Source organism: Cheilinus undulatus, linkage group 7, assembly GCF_018320785.1.
Source record: "Cheilinus undulatus linkage group 7, ASM1832078v1, whole genome shotgun sequence".
NCBI classification, from domain to species: domain Eukaryota; kingdom Metazoa; phylum Chordata; class Actinopteri; order Labriformes; family Labridae; genus Cheilinus; species Cheilinus undulatus.
The window spans coordinates 11,779,418-11,797,994 of NC_054871.1; the positions used below are offsets into that span (position 1 = coordinate 11,779,418).

Genomic DNA, 18,577 nt, shown 5'->3' on the forward strand with positions numbered 1-18,577 from the left:
TTAACCATATTGTTTCGCTTGTTTTAAGAGAAAACTACAAGCGCAAACTCCTTTTAAAGAAGAGCATATCACTGGAACCAAAATACCAAATGATCTCATTTAAGTAGTTTGTGAAGGAAACACTCCCAGGCTGATCTGAACACAAATTAAAGTGACAGGAAATCTCCAAAACTAGGCTTTTTCTACGAAGAAGTGGTGAAGTTTTCGACCCGAGTTGATAGATGTGAGAAGCGAGCAGAGGAAGAAAATGAAAGGAGGGATAAACAAGAAGGGAAAAATGTGAGACGGAAAAGTGTGTTCAGATGGGATCCAGGGGGGAAAAATCCATTTGAGAGCGAAAAAAAGAGAAAGGTTTAGACAGGGTGGAGCTTAGGTCTTGGATGGAAAATGCGCCGAGAAACATTCCTGGCATAGTTTGGGAACAGTTCAGCAGGCAGCCCAGGAACGACGTCAGCTTCCCACTATGGTATAAAAGTCCGGAGGTGGCCGGACCTCAGCAGACTGCAAGCGCTTTACCGAGAGATTCAACTTCTCTAAAAGGAGCCTCTAACAGCAGAGACTACCAGCAAACAAACCGAGCGAGCGAGGGAATACCTAAGGACTCCACAGAAGACAGACTTTACCTACTTTTCATACAAGCGAGCACAGGATTCCTCCTTTACGCGCAGAAGAAATTTATCCAAGATGCTGATGCTTACTGTTGCCGTTACCTTCCTCGGAAGCCTCAACGTGGTGAGTTATTTCTCGTTTTTCAGTCTGAATGAGACACCCTTTACTTTTCTAAACAGAGGGGAATAAGTTGGTGTTACTTTTTGTGAAAGTTTGAGAGACTTTCTGCGTTTTAAAGGTGGATACTGTGAGGAAGTTTCAGTCACTTATGAAAGATTATGTGCTGGTTGTTTAGGTTCTCTCCAGCTCCTCCTGCCCTGCCGTGTGTGAGTGTCCCCTGGAGATACCCAAGTGCGCACCCGGCGTGAGCGTCGTCCTGGACGGCTGTAGCTGCTGCAAAGTTTGCGCCAGGCAGCTGAACGAGGACTGCAGCCTCACCGAGCCTTGTGACCACACCAAAGGGCTGGAGTGTAACTTTGGAGCGAGCTTTGCTGCTGCTACAACTCGTGGCATCTGCCGAGGTATGTACAAAGACCCCCCAGCTCCAGATGTGCATGCTTTTCCTTAAGAGGCTATTGAGTTATTCAGGATTGTGTAGATCCAGTTTAAGATGTGCATGCCTTTCAGCTACTCTGAAGTTCTAGTTAAAATAAGTGATTCAGGAGTATGGGAAGCTGTGTGATTTCAACACTGAGGAATGCAGATAGAAGGAAACTTAGACTAAACTCACAGCACAGACAGCCCACTGTGGAGGGAAAAAAGACTCCTCAGGCAGCCTCAAGAATTTCACAGTTTAACTGATCCTTACCTGGCAGCCATGTGATGTCTTCTGCAGACTTTTCCAAGCAGAGCAGGAAAGAATAACATTCCTTTCCTCCTGTTTTTTTCTCTCTCCCCCTTGCAGCCAAGTCAGAGGGCCGACCCTGCGAGTACAACAGCAGGATCTACCAGAACGGAGAGAGCTTCCAGCCCAACTGTAAACACCAGTGCACATGCATTGATGGAGCAGTGGGATGCGTCCCGCTGTGCCCGCAGGAGCTCTCCCTTCCCAACCTGGGCTGTGCCAACCCAAGACTGGTCAAGGTAGCAGGCCAGTGTTGCGAAGAGTGGGTGTGTGATGATGGCAAGCAGACAGACATCCTGGAGAAGATCTTTGGCAAAGACATGCTGACTGATGATTCAGAAAGAGATCTCACCAACAGGAACGAGCTCATTGCTATCGTCAAGGGAGGACTCAAGTCTCTGCCAGGTAAGAAAGTTAGCACTTATCCTGGATTATTTTTCCAGGGTATGAACTCAGAAGATTTGAAAATATGCAGGATTATTAGAGGCTAATGTTCCATTCCTTCTTCTTCTTCTTACAGCATTCAGACCACAGCATGAAGTCCACATGTTTGACAGCCAGAAGTGCATTGTCCAAACCACACCCTGGTCCCAGTGCTCCAAGAGCTGTGGAACAGGAATCTCCACCAGAGTCACCAACAACAACAACGAGTGCAAGCTGGTCAAAGAGACAAGAATCTGTGAAGTGCGGCCATGCACCCAGTCACCTTACTCTAGTCTGAAGGTAAGGATGAGCCACCAGGGCTGAATATGGAAGCATGCATGAAACTGGAAATGCATTATCCTCTCCAGGTCTGATGGCACAACTAACCTCCATCCTTCTGTTGTTTTTCCTCTGAAGAAAGGAAAGAAGTGCAGCCGGACCAAGAAGTCCAGCCAGCCAGTCAAGTTCACCTACGCCGGCTGCTCCAGCCTGAAGAAGTATAGGCCCAAGTACTGCGGCGCCTGCGTGGACGGCCGCTGCTGCAGCCCCCACGACACCAGAACCATCCGTGTCAAGTTCCGCTGCGAGGACGGCGAGACCTTCAACAAGAACATCATGATGATCGAGTCCTGCAAGTGCACCTACAACTGTCCACACACCAACGAAGCCTCCTACCCCTTCTACCGCCTCTCCAACGACATCCACAAGTTCAGAGACTGATTGGTGACGAGCGACCTTTGGCGAGAGAAAGACATCATCAGCAGTACTGGCGGCCAGTGGCGGTCCAGATGAATGCAGGGGTGTAAATAGACTTCCAATCAACTACCAGCTTCTTGTTGTAACTAGATTCCCAAGGAATTGTTGGCTTACATCATGAGGACTTAATGAAGTGCACTGTTTGCTGTGACTCGGCAGCATTCCTATCTAAGAACTGCTTCGTATTAATGGAGCATCTGAAGTAGCTTCGTTATGGAGCAAGATGTAATTAATATTTGTACATTTATGTTAGTCTCTGATATCAATTCACTGTGTATATTTTGATCCTTTACATCAGACATGACACAGACTGTAGACTTGTGTGTGCATATGTAGATATGCACATGCGCAACTTCAATTAGCATACCATCCTGTATCTTAAGAACAAGACACCGAAATGTAACCTCTCGACTTGTTTAACAAGTGTGCGGTTTCATTCCTTCCTGACGTGGGCATTATTGTTCATGTTTTGTGGCAGCTATTGAACTCCTTTCATGAAAAAAAGACAAAGCGAAACATGTCAAAGGATGAATGAATGTTTTTATTATTGTTATTAATATTATTTATCAAGAAAATGTAGCTTCTTTATTTGGATATTATGTGTCATACTGGAATAAATTGTAAAATGATTTAATTTTATATGCTACAAATAAAACGGATTTATTTATGAAATATGACACCGTCTGGGTCCAGTTTGTTTGAGCGAAGCACAAAGGACAATGCTCATCTGCAGCAGCGGGGGCCGGGGGAGGATGTTTAAAGCCACCATTCCCAGAGAAAATCCCCCTGTTATATCATTCTGGAGAGCCAACAGATTCTCAGACAGACACTGAGCAGGGTCAGTCTCTTCTTATATAACAACCTCAGAGGCTCTCTCTCCTGACTTTCTGTGCGTTGGAATGCCATTCTGCAGCAGGCTAGTTTTCTTTCATTTGATCAGGCTAAGCCATACACTTGACTGATTCTAAGAGAGGAAGAAAAAAAAGATTAAGTCCACAAGTAGCAATGAGTATGAGAGTATGCCAAGAATCTTAAGTGCTGTGCTGAATGGGCTGGGATTAGACACCATGCAAGAAGGACAATGACTATTATTGTATACAATGGGCTGTATACAAAGAACGCAATCCCGGGGGAGCTTTTTTTTTCTCACACAGCAGCATAGCAATACCAAATTGACCTAATTCATTAGCAGTTGCATTTAAAAGAGAATTAGTTGCATTGGCCTCTGCTGGCTCTTAAACTGCAGGGGTCTGCTGAACAGTTGTAAACAGGCCTGCAAAGTCGTGAGGGATTAAGTCTGCCTTCCAGGTTTCACTTTAACAAGCATTAAGAAATACTATTATGAGGTAGAATCAGGCAGAGGGCAGGAAATAGGGTAACATACTTTCTCCTGTGATCAAGGAAACTTCACATTCAGTTTTCCAGCTACTGAAACAGTGAGCTGCTGCTGTCACAAACAGCACCTGGAGAACAAAATAAATACCAGTCTGAAATAGATATGTTATTTTTGAGACACTGGCTCTGATGAAGGATTCTTGCTGCTAGTACAAATCGCTGCAAGACAGACTGAACTAGGGATGGGCATTGCATCCAGTGATGTATTCTTAAATGCTAATGTTTTATGTTGCTACCTGGAGCTTGCATGCACAGAGCCTGGGTGTGTAGAAGGTGGCAGTGCTGTCTGGGCTTTGACGGCCTTGTGGTAGAGGTAAGGTAAAGAATGTGTTGGCATGGTGGGCAGAGAGTTAGCATTAGATGATGGAGATCACTGTTCAGCTCTGTGGAGGAATCATTGGACTAAGTGAATGAAACACCAGCAAAGGAGGGTTGTCACTCTACAGCTCTGTTGAAAGGCCAGCTCTTTGCTGCATGGTTGACTTATAAGGGCCAATATTAAGGGCATAAGTGAGTGTAGGGATTTCTTCACTAAGCACAAGTATCCTGTATCTACTTCAGATATGTTGATTCAAGATGCAAGAGCTAATGCTTGGCCAAAAAAGATTGTCTATTTAAAGTAAGAACCACTAACAGTAATATTATAAATTACCACAGGATAATCCAAAAGAGATGTTTAGTCTACAATGGGAATATTTCTCTACATTTCATTTAATTAAGGAGCATTTACTGAAAATCCAATGATATTGATGCTTGCTTGACAACATAACAACAGAATTAGAAGTCCTACACACCCGATATTGCAGGGAAACGCCCTCACACAGTCTAAATTGCTCAAATACATTTGGAAAAGTGGGTGGAGCTGGCAAAGAATAAGGGTTCCACTCATTTCTCCAAATGGTGCCAGTTTATTGCTGCAATCTAGACAGAGCTCTCTCTGTTTTGGTTAAAATTCTTACTGAAGATCATGAAGCTTCTATTCTTTTCGATACACAGACTAGCCAAGACTGCAGCCTAGAGGCATCACCTGTGCAAGGACCTCTGGACGGTCCTGACAATTAACAGTTTAAAGCCAGAGGGGAAAAGTGGGATGCATGCCATTATACATGATGTGTGGCATTGGCAGATATTGCCATTAATAGCTGATAATCAAATAGGCAGCTATGAAAATATATGTTGATTTTGACTACCGACATATTGGCTGTAAATATTGGCCATATGTACTTTTACATTTATGGAGTTTTAGGCCTGACCAACAGACCTACATCAGCTGAAGTCTTTGTTCATCCTCATTCCTTCAAATTTAGAGTGTTTTTAAGACGGATGTTTGTTCCTTTGCTCATTATACTTTCAAGTGTTTATGAACTGAAATTTTAGACCTGAACAACATTTAGATATCAGTTTTGATTCCCAGATATGAAATAGATATTATTTGAATTAGCACTTGAATGCTTTGTTATAATGGGCCACAGTTAGCCTGCAAAGCAGCTGGCCTCCAGTGTGCCCATGTTTCTATTGTCAGTTTTGTTTTCATATGACACAGCCACTCTCCTAGCAAGACAACATTCAAGAAAAAAATATGAAAGTTGAAAGCTGCAATCAGCTTGCAGGTGCACTTTAAATGGTTTTTTCCCTGCTGCGGCTTGGCAGTTCATAGCAAAGGCTGCTATCATAAACATGTATTGTATTCAAATGCACACTAGGTGTGTGCTGCCATGCAATATGTCCAGCCTGAGTGATGTTATGCATTAAGTTGCATTTCCCTGGTGAAGCAGGATGAGTAAGGTGGGCTCCACAAAAAGAACAGCCTCAGGAAGTGGCTCTCAAATGGTGCACCTTGGGGCAAATTTTGGGTGTATCATGGCCATTAGCACAATCATACCTTATTAATACAACTATACACCAATTAAAGGTACTGTAACGTGTGAAAGAGGCTATTTTGCATGGCTGTAATGTGGAGTTCCTTGAGTTTTTGGCTTGATCCTAGTTGCAGCGCGGACAAATAAAGTTTGAAAACCACTCGGCCATCTCAATCCACCACTGGATACCACCAGTTATTACAGTGATGGAATTTTTAGCACTTGGTATTTAAGAGAAAGGAATATTTGGAGAGCCTTCATGCAGCACACACCCGTTGGTGAAGTTTTTGTGCAATTCAGAAAGTACTCCCTGTATTTTGGTTACAAATATGACTGACAAACATGAAGTTTCTATACTTTCTGATACCACTGTTCATTAAAATGATGCAGGCTTTAGTCCTTTTGCAACACATGGTATTTGGGATGTCTATGGCTTCCATTTTTACTGCAAAGTTATTAAACTGGTTTGTTCTAAAATCATACTGAAGCGTGAATAATTCTGGTATTGCTGCAGCTATCTGTTGCTTCTTTACAGAAAAAAATATTGATATTTATATCATGTGCTGCTATTCAGCTGAAAAATACCAAGCTCTGATTTTTGGTCCATGCAGCCCAGCCCTAGTCTGAACTAGGGTAAGGAGAGCAGAGCTGAGTGGCAACGACAGGCGAAGGTTTCTTTTTTTGATCCAGGTAGAGGGAGCGGCTCAGGAATGCAGCAGTGGCTCAGAAAGCAGACATCCTGATGGGCGGCAGATGTTGGAAAATATTTCAGAGCAACATGTTCACTTTAGCGAGGAAGATTTTTCCAAATATACACAAACACTCCCGAGTGCTCACTTGTATCCACAAAAAGGCAATTTATCTCCTCACAAACAACTATAAAGACCCAACTATCTGAAGCTACATGCACAACATTCCTGCACAGCAGCTGGAAAGAAGTCTTAATCGAGTGTTTAATAAGAAGTTGGGCAGGACACATCGTCTTTGATTAAGCTGCATACCACACAGGATGTGCCCACTGAGGTTTTACAGATTGCTCACATGAAAGGCTGCTGAGGTTTACCTAATCACAAAGATGTGTGGCCTCCCCATGCAGCCGGATTTACAGTCCAAACACTTTCAGGGAGCACTGTTTTTGCTCTTTGCCTCTCTGTCACATATGTTTAGGTACTCTAGAGTTTAAAAGTGCTGTGCCATTTGTCTTAACACAATGCAGCTAACTGAGTTATGTAATGGCACGTAAATGTTATGTGAGATGCTCTTTAAGTCATCTGTGGCATTCTTTATAAAACGCAGACAGCACAGTGGCAGCAGCCACAATCATTAAGCCTTAAACTATATGACAGAACCAGAAGATCTCATCATACTTGAGGGAAATTAATTGTGTTGTCTCAGCCAACACTGCACAAACCTGTAAAAACTATCACACTCTCACTCCATCAATTAAACGAGCCACAGACTACCTCATTCCCTGAACCCGAAATGTGTTTATATGACAAAGACATCAGCATTAAAGCTTCATCAAGCACTACGTCATGCTGTTCAACCAGAAGCTAACAGCACCAAGAGTGGCCATTACAACATGCTGGAAGCTGCTGAGCACTGATGTCAGCTTTTTTTACAACCCCCATGTCTACAAGCTCAGGTTAATAGTTACTGTTCCGAGGAACCAGTGGGCAAGAAGGAAGGAGGGTTAGAGGCTGGCCACCAAGTACAAATGCAGAGCAAACTCTTGTTTTAAAAGGCGCCATCTGCTGGACAAGGCAGGGAAGTGCATCTCAGACACTCTTGCATGATAAATCTGCACATTTAAACCAACAATATGTTTAAATTTCGCACTGAAATATCTAAACTAATCAGAAATTACACCGAACCTATGTTAGTTATGCTTTTAGCTGAGTACTTATTTCACCTGAAAGTTCCCAACAGTTTTCAAAGCCGGAGAAACCCTTAATTCCTTTATATATCAGGCTTTTATGCATTAATTGTAAATAGAAAGTGGGGGAGACTGGGGAAGGATATGTGAGAAAGGAGCCAGAGGTCAGATTTGAAGCTGAGTGGCCACCATTGAGGACAACAACTTCCGTACATGGAACATAAGACATAATCACTAGGCTACCGGCACCCCAGAAGTGTGGATGCATCATGTCTACCATGACAGATGCATGTGTATATTTGCCATAGAAGCATCAGTTTTTATGGTAAAGAGTAGTACATAAAGTAAGCCAGCAAAGATTCCCAAAGTGGGCCTGCGAAGTAACGAGTGGGGGGCTCAGCAGGACTAAATAATATGAGCTGCTTTGCACAACTTTGTTGGATGACTTCCAGCTAAATTCTGTGGGAATTTGTGCCCATTCATTCTGTAGAGCATTTATGAGGTCAGGCACTGATGTTGGACAAGAAGGCCTGGATCACTATCTCTGTTACAGTTCATCTCAAAGGTGCTCGATGGGGTTGAGGTCAGGGCTCTGTGTGGGCCAGTCAAGTTCTCCCACACTGAACTCATCAAACCATGTCATTATAGTCCTTGCTTTGTGCACTGAGCCACAGTCACGTTGGAATAGAAATGGACCTTCCCCAAACTGTTGCCTCTAAGTTGGGTGCATGGCATTGTCCAAAATATCTTGATGCTGAAGCATTAAGGTTGCCCTTCACTGGAGATAAGGAGCAGCGCCCAAACCCTGAAAATCAGCCTCATACCATTATCCCTCTTCCACCAAACTTAAAACAAATGGCACAATGCAGTCAGACAGGTAATGTTCTCTTGGCATCTGCCAAACCCAGACCCATAAATCTGATTGCCAAACAGAGAAGTGTGATTCATCACTCTACAGAACATGTTTCCACTGCTCCACAGTCTAGTGTCGGTGTGCTTAACACTACTCCATCCAACATTTTGCATTAGACTTGGTGATGTTAGGCTTGCATGCAGTTGCTCTGCCATGGAAACCCATTCATGAAGCTCCCGGTGTAGTTTTTATGCACCATGCACCTTAGCAGTCATTGACCTCGCTCTGTGATTTTACAAGGTCTTCCACGTTGTGGCTGAGTTGCTCTTGTTCCTAAACACTTCCACGCTCCAATAATATCACTTACAGTTGACTGGGGAATATCCAGCAAGGCTGGAATTTCCCAAAGCATCTTATTGCAAAGGTGGTATCCATCACAACACCACACCTGAAGTAACTAAGCTCTACAGACGACTCATTCTGTATCACAAATGTTTGCAAATGGAGACTGCATGACTAGGTGTTTGATTTTGTACACCTGTTGCAATAGGTTTGATGGAAATGTGCCCGAGCCTTGAACGGTGGGGGGATAAATCTGGCCTGAAACTAGGCTTAAAGTGTCTAGTGTTTATCCAGTCTAAGACAGTGAAAACAACTGCTGTTTTGTTGTTGTATCTCATTCATGTTTTGTGTTTCCTACTCGGGATAGAAACGATTATTCTTTGCTATTAGCAGTGGATCTTATCGACCCAAGCTTCCCCTTCCAATTGTCTTGACTCTAGTCCAATTTCACTTCCCTTGATGCCACTTTTGTCATTGTTAGCCCCTTGTGACAGAATTTACCTAATGTGAGTTTAAGTCTTGTTTCTTTAAAATGTGCAGCAAAAACCCGCTAAAAATCTTTATCTGTTTTGTTGTACTGTACATGCATACTTGATGTTAAATGTCACTGAAACAAAACGATGAAAACTCCATCCATTAGCTGAAGGGTGTGGGACCCTCTTGTATAAATCAGCATGAAGACACACAATACAACAGCGACAGTGATACAACTCCTCAGACACACCCAGCACATCCACATCTGTAATTACATAAGAATAAGTGATGAGCAGGCATAAGGGGAAATTCACAATCCATTCCCTCCCAGGCTGTTGGAGTGCTCAGTCTCTCCCCAGAGGCCAGCTGGCTACTGGAGTGATTATTCCTCTCAAACAAGCCGAGCATTGATGGAAGAGGCAGAGCGGAGTCTTTGGGCGTTTAAAACCTCGGCCCAAAGGAGACAATGTTCGACTGAATCATCTCCAAAGGGGGCACATGCTGTCAGCAGCTGAGCTAATGTTGGCGTATGCTGCTTTCACTATTGTTGAACATAGGCAGAACAATGAGATCATATTATATAAAGCTGCAATTTTGCCTTTATTTCTCTTAAAACATTGGAGATATGAGGTTAAAGCTCATTTACATAACAGACAGGATTTCTCCTGACATGTGAAACATCATTAAAAAACATTATACTTGAAAATCAAGGCTTAAATGCAGATTTGGTATTTGACTACAGTTTCCTCCACCGTCAGCTGTCACATTAAATAGCAGCAAGGTTGTCAAAACTTTCATTACCTTTATACTTTTTGATACCCCTTGTTTTAAACAGCACAATTTTTGTTATTTTAATGATTGAAAGGATCAAAGTTTCAACAATACAAGAGATTATTAGTTGTAATCTAACTAAAAGCTGCTAGATGTTAGAGAGAAGAAACACAGTCTGTATTAAACTATCCATCTGACTTTCTGTGTCAGAAGTCCATCCCCATAGGTCATTCAGGTTGCCTTATCAGCCCAGCATCTTGGGCCTATCCAATTCTTAAGACAGGCTGTAATTTGAGCTAAACAGCAGCCAATGATATAATATTGAAAAATTGACGCTAGCAACTCACTAGTAAAACATGAAACTTAAATATGCTATATGAGTTATCTAGCTTTAGTAAGAGACTTTTGAAAGTGTTACTGAGGTGTAGCTCAGTACTTCATTGGCATCTCAGAACTGATGCAAGCAACTAGCAAATAATGAGGCAAAAACAGGGCAATCTAATCCAACTGCTATTAAGATGTAGCTCGGCTCACTGTGCACAATGATGCAGAGGGAGAGTGGGCAACTGTTGAAGAAGTTAAAATAGAGTTCATGGTTGTAATCTGTGATGATTTGGCAGCTGTTGTTTGGTCTGGCATTGTCTGAGCAAGTTTCTGGGTTGTGCTCAAAGAGTGGACTTATTCTCTACCCACGCAGACGCCCTGTTTAAACAATGCATTAACAGGGTTTTATATTGGGTTTTCAGAATTTGGTAACATAGCTGTCATTCTTAATGCTTGTGTGGATGCACCTCTGTGATTACTGGAAAGGGTTTGATATCTGATAGCTCAGACTGCGTTTCTGAGGTGGTCTGGGATGCCTGGATTGGGTTGGTTATGTAGACATGATGCATACTAAAACACATTAAAGTCTGCCCCATTAGGTGATCTGATTGTGTGATTGTGATTACCTTTTCACTATTCCTTTATTTCCTTTTCAACCCATAACAAGTTATTTTCCTGTGGTTCAGTTCATGCAGTTATCTTCTATCCAGCTGATGTTCCTTATTTTCTTTCAAAATAAAAGCAGATCTTTCTCCAAACAGGAAGTCAACTAGCCTTAGTTAAAGACGGTACAAGCAACCAAAATGAAACACGAGCAGTTTTAAATGCAAAAAAGTGACATTTAAAAGGTGACATTAACCCTTAGAGCTCACAGCTATTTTTTCACCATCATGTCTCATCTGGACTTTTTTCTTAAAAAGCTTGTAAAACATCAACCTTGTGGTGCACAGTCAAGCTCTATCATCTTTTTTTTCCAGGACAACCTGGGCTCTAAGAATATTTCTACTACAGTAATTTCACTTGAATTTTGAAAAAGCTATAGGACTCTAAAGACAAAAGAAAAAAACAAATCCGAATTTGAAACTGAAAGATTTGTATTGATAACACACAGTAAACAATAGTGACTAAGCATTTTCTTTGCACAGAATTGTTCTCCCATCTCTTGGGGACAAAACAGTGAAAAAATAATGTGTGTTATACTGTGATGGTTTTCACACATTTTGGGTTCGAAGTTTTCAAAATATCTACATATATACAAAAAAAGTCCATGCGTTTTTTTGCAGTTAGATTCATTTGTACCATTCCTTTAATCAGTAGAGACATAACATCTTGCCATTGGAGGACAGCCCCTCCCACAATGCATTGCATGTTAACATTGCCCTCAACAAATATTTTGCTACTCACTGATTAAAGCCAAAGTAAATGATCGAAAATGGATTAAAAATGGACAAATATACACTTATTATCTGATCTAACGCTGAGGATTTAATCTTTAAAAAAACCCAAAAGTCACAGCAGTTCCGGGCTCGCTAGAACAGCATCCTTGAGGGCTACAGAGACATTGAGGGTAACAAAATGGTCAGCTTTCAGAGGAAAAAAGAGTAAGTGCCTATGACTTACGGTTCAAAGGTTATTAACATTTTTCTAAACTGTGTCACTTCTTGTTGTATACGACAACACTGTCCTCAGAGACCCCGGGAAGTCAGCCAAGTTCTGGGCTGCTGTGGCAAGTTCTGTCTTTATTGTAATAAAGACTATACCATGTTATAATAAAGACCAGCATTAATCATCATGAGCACAGCACTAGCAGTATTAAGCAAGCGGCAACCTCCAGTCCTGAAAAATGAAGCCAATGCAGAAGTGCAAATAAAATTGCAGTACATCGAGTGTCCACTTTTGGCTGGCTGCAGGAACATTGGAACTCCCGTCTGAACGCATGTTAAAAAGTTGTTTTTTCCACTAGAAATAAACTGCTCTACAGCCTGTTTAAAAAAAACAAAAAACAAAACGTGTCTCATTACTTAATGTGTTCATGTCCTCTCACTGTGCGGGGATGAATTTTTTTGTACCACAGTTGTTCAGATTATATTTAGGAAAAACCTCATAGTGCACTGAATGGCACGTCTCATTTGATTGACAGATAGCTTGACAGGCATGTTCTAGTAATGGTTATAGAAGTAAGAATGATGTTAATAGATAAAGCAATGATCACTGTAATACTAGCTTAAGCAAAAATAACAGCAGTGAGGAGAAAGAAGTAGCTCCTATAAGAGTAAGAACCCCATAAGATTAATCAGCTACAAAGCATATCACCATGTCCTTTAAAAGTATGGTAATGACAACATGAGGGAGAAAGGCAGTTAAAGAAGCACTACTAACCTCTGAGCAGTGGTTTCACAGCTCTATTCATGTAAGGATACTAAGCCACAGTAGAGGCACAGAAATGCTGAGATTGGCTCCAGTCCTGCAAGGCGCTGAACGGGGTAAGCAGTATAGATAATGGATAGATGGACTGATTTTGACCAAAATAAATTCAGTATTGAATAAAAAAAATATTGTGCTACCAATTTGAACACTTACCTGACAGGTAATGTAAGGGTCATGTAAAAGTTTGAGCTAAGTTTGTGCTTCATACAGACTTCAAAGAGAAATGTAATCATTTAATTTATCTCAGTATTTATCATTATCTACAGTATACCATTTTATCATCCTAAAAAAAAAACAAATCAAATGGCTTAGGTTTAGCATTGAAGAGTATGTGCCTAGTGCAGAAAAGCTGCAGTCCAACGACAAGCTCACTTTTTTGAATCATGTCAACCCTCTCTGTCAACCTCATCTGTCTCTCTTCAGCTGTCCTGCAAAAAAAATTCAAAAATATTAAAAATCTAGTTTATATACAGCAGAGGAATAGTAAAAAAAAAACCAAAAACACAAAAAAATGTGACTTGATCCCTTCTTTCCCATAGAGAGCCTTCTTTTACACTTCCAGAAAAGCTGGTCATAAAATGCATAAAAAGCTCCATTTATGTCTTTTACAGATAAATTCAGACCCCACCACAATAACTGATGTCATAAAACTAAATTTTCCTGGTTAGGATATAAAAATTTTGATTGTAACATTTTATAAGGATCAGGATTTTGTTGATATTCCTATGGAACATTTAGTGACAGTAATGATGCATTTTCCTTGTCTATTGTCAGCCCCACGTTGTGTAATTGCAGCCTAGTTTCCAGTATTGTGAAAGGATAAAGGCTGCTGAGGCCTGAGTCATTATACAGCCGTACACTTTCCTATGTGACACAGTTTCTGATTTCTTCTGCATCCTTTAATCTCTGGAGCTGACAATGACTGAGCCGTGGAAATGAAGCTAATGAGTGGCAACTATGACTCCGGCTCAGAGCGGTTAAAAAAAGTCCCCGCTGGTCTTTTCCTTGTCATGAAATTCAAGTAAACATGCAAAGAAACAGATGTGAAGAAAGAAAGACATAAGTACAAAACCATTCACAAGCAACATATATGGATAGATATATGAACAAGCAGAGCAGATAAGGAATAATGTGATGACATTCAGGATATTGTATTTTTGCTCTTTCATTTAAAGAGAAATCAAATTATCTTTGCTACCAGACAAGTCTTAAATCAAACATACAGTTTATATCTGCAATAAAGGATATAGCCTGAAAATGAAAAATGGCCAGAAATGATTGCTCTATCCATTTCAGCCTCCCTCTACCTACACTGTAGCTGATTCCCTGTTGAACATGGAGAGAGCACGCTCATTAAGATGCTCAAAACACCTCCTGCATTCATCCTGCATTCTTCAACTTTCCTTAAAATCACTATTCAAAGAACAGAAGTGATTATTCAGAGCAACAGGGAGCTTGCACACTTCTCAGCAGTAAATAAATAGTTGTTTTGCCATACTGAAAGCATATCACAGTAGAAGAGGCATACTTCTTCTATATGAATGCAGTATGATATATAATATCAACCAGGTGCAATTCAAGGTATACTGCAGGGAAATAAAAGCCAAGGTCAGATTGATTGTTTCATCGTACTGAGATCATCATGTGCTCTGTTTTTACCTTTAAAAGTAATAAATTGCTCATAGTTGAGGTCTACATTTGCTTTTGACAGTGCAGCTTCAATAATGTAAAAGACCAGAACGTCTCAGGAGAGTGACAGGTGCTCTAAAAAACCAGCTCACATGATAACTGGAGGCTGATAGTAAAAGAATAACAGACAACAAGAAGCCTCTGTTGGTTTGGACTGTCAGCTCGACAGAAAGCAGACATCGGGGAATGAGTGAATCACTTCCTGCAAACAAACTACAGGGGATCGGTCGCCAAGGTGATGACGGCGACAACACTGCTGCTCTGTTTGTGATGAAGTGTCGTGTGAGGGCTGTTAATCCTGAACGTCGGATGATTTCAAGCAGCCAAAACTTCCTCTATCAATCTGTGTAAAACTAAAAAAAAAAAGTCTTAAATGGACATTTTCATTTTAAGACCATTTAACAGTGGAAGTTAGTCATTTGTCTTTGTTTTGGCTCATTTATCTTGTAACAGAAAATCAGATATTAGTCTTGAAACACACTATATACTCAAAAAAGTTCAATTTTTATAAATTCCTCATTCACTTTATGCAAAGTGAAATATTCCAAGACTTTTTTGTTTTAATCTCAAGGATTCCTAAACTTGCAAGGCAGATAGATTTGCCCATTTCTGTGTTTCTCACTGGCGAATCCATCTTGCAAAGCTCCCATCTGAACAGTTTGGGCCTGGTTAGAAGTGACAGGACCAATCAGCAACAAGGGGCAGTACTTTCCGGTGTGCGGAGTCGAGACGTAAGCAAGCAACGACAAGAGGCTGGTGCAGTTATGGCGGAAAAGATTAGCTTGGATGCTCCTAAAACATCAGTTTTGTCAGAACTTGACGACATTTCTTCATTAAAAGAAGAACAAAGAACAGAACTGGGTTATTGTCTTTTCAAAAATGACAACAGTAGTGTACTGATGCCTACAATCACCATGGTTTGCATTCGCAGTTCTCTATGGAGTTTACTCCTCTGTAGCGGCTACGACATCACATGTTTTGTTGCTCTTAAAGATGTGACAGACAGAATGTTCATCCAATCACCCTCCGAGTTTTTTTCAAAGGCTCTGCCCTTTCCCAAACACTGTCTATAGGAGGTTTCCCAGATGGGTGAAGGAAACAAATCCATCTGGCGTGCCAGGTTGAATGATTCTTACAATTGACAAAAATCTAAAATCCATTATCTCAAGATATTAGAATAAAATTTTCCTGAGCCTTCATTCTCTCAGTCTGGTTAAGTACACACAACCACAATCATGGGGAAGACTGCTGACCTGTCAACTGCCAGAAGACAATCCCTGACACCCTTCATAAGGAGGGCAAGCCAAAGGTCACTGCTGAAAGGGCAGGCTGTTCTCAGAGGCTGTATCAAAGCATGTTAATGGAGAGTTGATGGAAGAGAAAAGTGTGGTAAGAAAAGGAGCACAAGCAACAGGGATGAGCTCAGCCTTCAGAGGATTGTCAAACAAAGCAGGTTCAAGAACATAAGGGAAAAGGGTCCAGGAAATGGATACAAGTAACATGTTCTTAATGGTGAGCCAATCCTGAACCACAGACGTCTTCATCAGTATTTCACCTAAGGTCCAGTGGTCCAAAGTCCTGTCTTTAGATTAAGCTAAATTGTAAATTTCATTTGGAAATCAAAGTGCTTGAAGTTCAGTGTTTTCAGTTTATCAGGGTTTGGTCTTGATGGTCTTGGCCCATGGTGCTTTATCAAGTCCAGAGTTAACACTGTCAGCTGCTGATTCTTGTTGACCATAGACAAATCTGAGCTGGAAAAAGTCCTGTTCACTGAAGAGCTGTGTACAACATTTATCTATAGGAAAAACACACAGCCTCCAGCTGTCCGTCTCCATGTGTGAAAATGTAATGAACTGAAGTGGTTTTCAATTCAATTTGATAAACCCATCCACACCTGGGGGCCTTTTTTGAGTGGAAATGTTTTGTTTGTTCTATTTCAGATATCTCCAGAATTACATTTCCTTTTTTTATTCTGGGAAATGAGTTTCAGTTAAAGTAGTCTGCAAAACAGGGTCAAGGACAGGGTCCTTAATATCAATCTCTTTTGTATAAAACTTCATTAAAAGTATTAAAGGTGTTGTTGATGAATTCACTATTCTTAATACATTTGAGTCCTCATCAAACTGAAATAGTGTTTGATTTGATTGCTTTGTTTTGCTGCCAAGTATTCACCTGAGTTATTTGCCATTAAATAACATTCTTATTGGAACTGAATCTCTAGATATCTGCCCTCTTTAAAGTAACACCTTATTATCCTGTTTGAACAGGGGCATTTCATCCTCCATCCCTTATATTTGAGTGCAACATTTCTAAATCTCCTTTAAAAAAGCTACATTAATGAAATATTACAGATGTAGAGTCTGACTGCAAACACAGAGTTTGCCCTGAATGTTGGAGGTTCTGTTTGCTGATTTATTCTGTGTTCAGTGACATCCTCTCTGTGCTCCATGTGAATATGAATGACCTCAGGCTGTGGAAACACCATGCTGTGTTTTAGTACCTGCCTCTCCTGACTCACTGCTCTGCCTTTTCTGGATAAAGCCACCACTTCAGAGCTGTGTCCCCAAACTGGTCTCATAAAAACCAGCTCAGCACGCAGCTCCATTGAGCCCTGCCCACCAAATCAAGACTAATTAAGTCCAAACCAACTAGAGAGAATTCAAAGGCCTATTTACCTCGACTGGAGGAATTATTTCCAATGACTGTGCTTTCCACAGACTAAAAACAGCTCAAATGTATTTTTAAATGCAAACAGAAACAACAGCAGGGCTTTTGTGTGGTCGCATTAAATAACTTTATTGAGACAGAAAATTAAGAGAGCTGCTAAAATAAAATGGGTGGTAATTCAATGCAGGCAAAGTGGTGACAGAAGGAGCAGATGTGGAAGACCCCGAGGATTTACTCTAGCCTTTCAACAGCTCAGTGATGTGCGACATTCGTCTCTTGATCAGAGGATTAGTCTGCCTAAATTAAACCATTTATCAAATTAATAAATGATTTTAATTCTGGATAAACAACAAGCTGTAAATCCTGTTTAACTGCAAGGCTCAGACATCAATACTGGTGAAAATTCTCACTACACTGGGTGGCATGAGGAGCCCTCACGCAATATCGACGCAGAGCTGAGGGGCATGCCATCTTTATGGCTTAAATAAAACATTATTTTCTCTTGACAGAATTACTATTGCTTTGTGCTAAACTGACATGCAAATTAAATCATCATCACATCTGCTGGGAAAATATGAAGCCCTGGCTAACAGTTGGTAGCTTAGTTTAGCATGAAGACTGAAAACAGACAAAAGAAAGCCTGACTGTAAAATTAAAACATTGAATTTGTCATGTACAGACAAAAAGCAGCCATACATCTTAGATTACTTAGTTTTCCTGTCATAATGAGTAAATGCAGCAGCTGTCTTGAGATTTTGGTGGGTTAACTCATCACAGGAAACCAGCATTATCTTCAGAGTAAGAAACACAATAAAAAAGTATTACAGTACACCAACAGGGACTGCAATGACATTGTATTCAAATATATGTTCTTTAATATCTTTTGCAGCTGTAGCAGCCTCCACTCTCCAAGATTTAGGAGCATATCAGTTGGAATTTGAGCCCATTCATTCTGTAGAGCATTTATGAGGTCAGGCACTGATGTTGGACAAGAAGGCCGGGCTTGCAATCTCCGCTCCAGTTCACCCCAAAGGAGCTGGATAGGGTTGAGGTCAGGGCTCTGTGTGGGCTAGTCAAGTTCATCCACACTGAGCCCATCAACCATGTCTTTATAGTCCTTGCTTTGTGCACTGGGGCAGAGTCATGTTGGAATAGAAAAAGACCTTCTCCAAACTGTTGCCACCAAGTTGGAAGCGTAGCATTGTCCAAAATGTCTTGGTATGCTGAAGTATTAAGATTGGCCTTCACTGGAGATGAGAGGCCTGGCC

At 41.1% G+C, this 18,577-nt stretch overlaps 1 protein-coding gene across 1 annotated transcript; it reads left to right on the forward strand.

Annotated features, from left to right (window-relative positions):
• Nucleotides 1-477: 477 nt before the first annotated feature.
• ccn1 (cellular communication network factor 1) lies at nucleotides 478-3,309 on the forward strand. Its single transcript, XM_041790922.1, has 5 exons — nucleotides 478-732; nucleotides 905-1,130; nucleotides 1,514-1,858; nucleotides 1,974-2,176; nucleotides 2,294-3,309. Exons 1-5 carry the CDS (start codon nucleotides 685-687, stop codon nucleotides 2,594-2,596), a joined length of 1,125 nt encoding a protein of 374 aa, XP_041646856.1. The 5' UTR covers nucleotides 478-684; the 3' UTR covers nucleotides 2,597-3,309.
• Nucleotides 3,310-18,577: the final 15,268 nt, after the last annotated feature.

What these genes read in the sequence shown, in the direction of transcription:
- ccn1 (XM_041790922.1), top strand. Translation starts at nt 685, where the DNA reads ATGCTGATGCTTACTGTTGCCGTTACCTTCCTCGGAAGCCTCAACGTG. An exon ending in TCCTCGGAAGCCTCAACGTG is followed by an intron (nt 733 to 904) that starts GTGAGTTATTTC and finishes CTGGTTGTTTAG; the next exon opens with GTTCTCTCCAGCTCCTCCTG. An exon ending in CACCTTACTCTAGTCTGAAG is followed by an intron (nt 2,177 to 2,293) that starts GTAAGGATGAGC and finishes TTTCCTCTGAAG; the next exon opens with AAAGGAAAGAAGTGCAGCCG.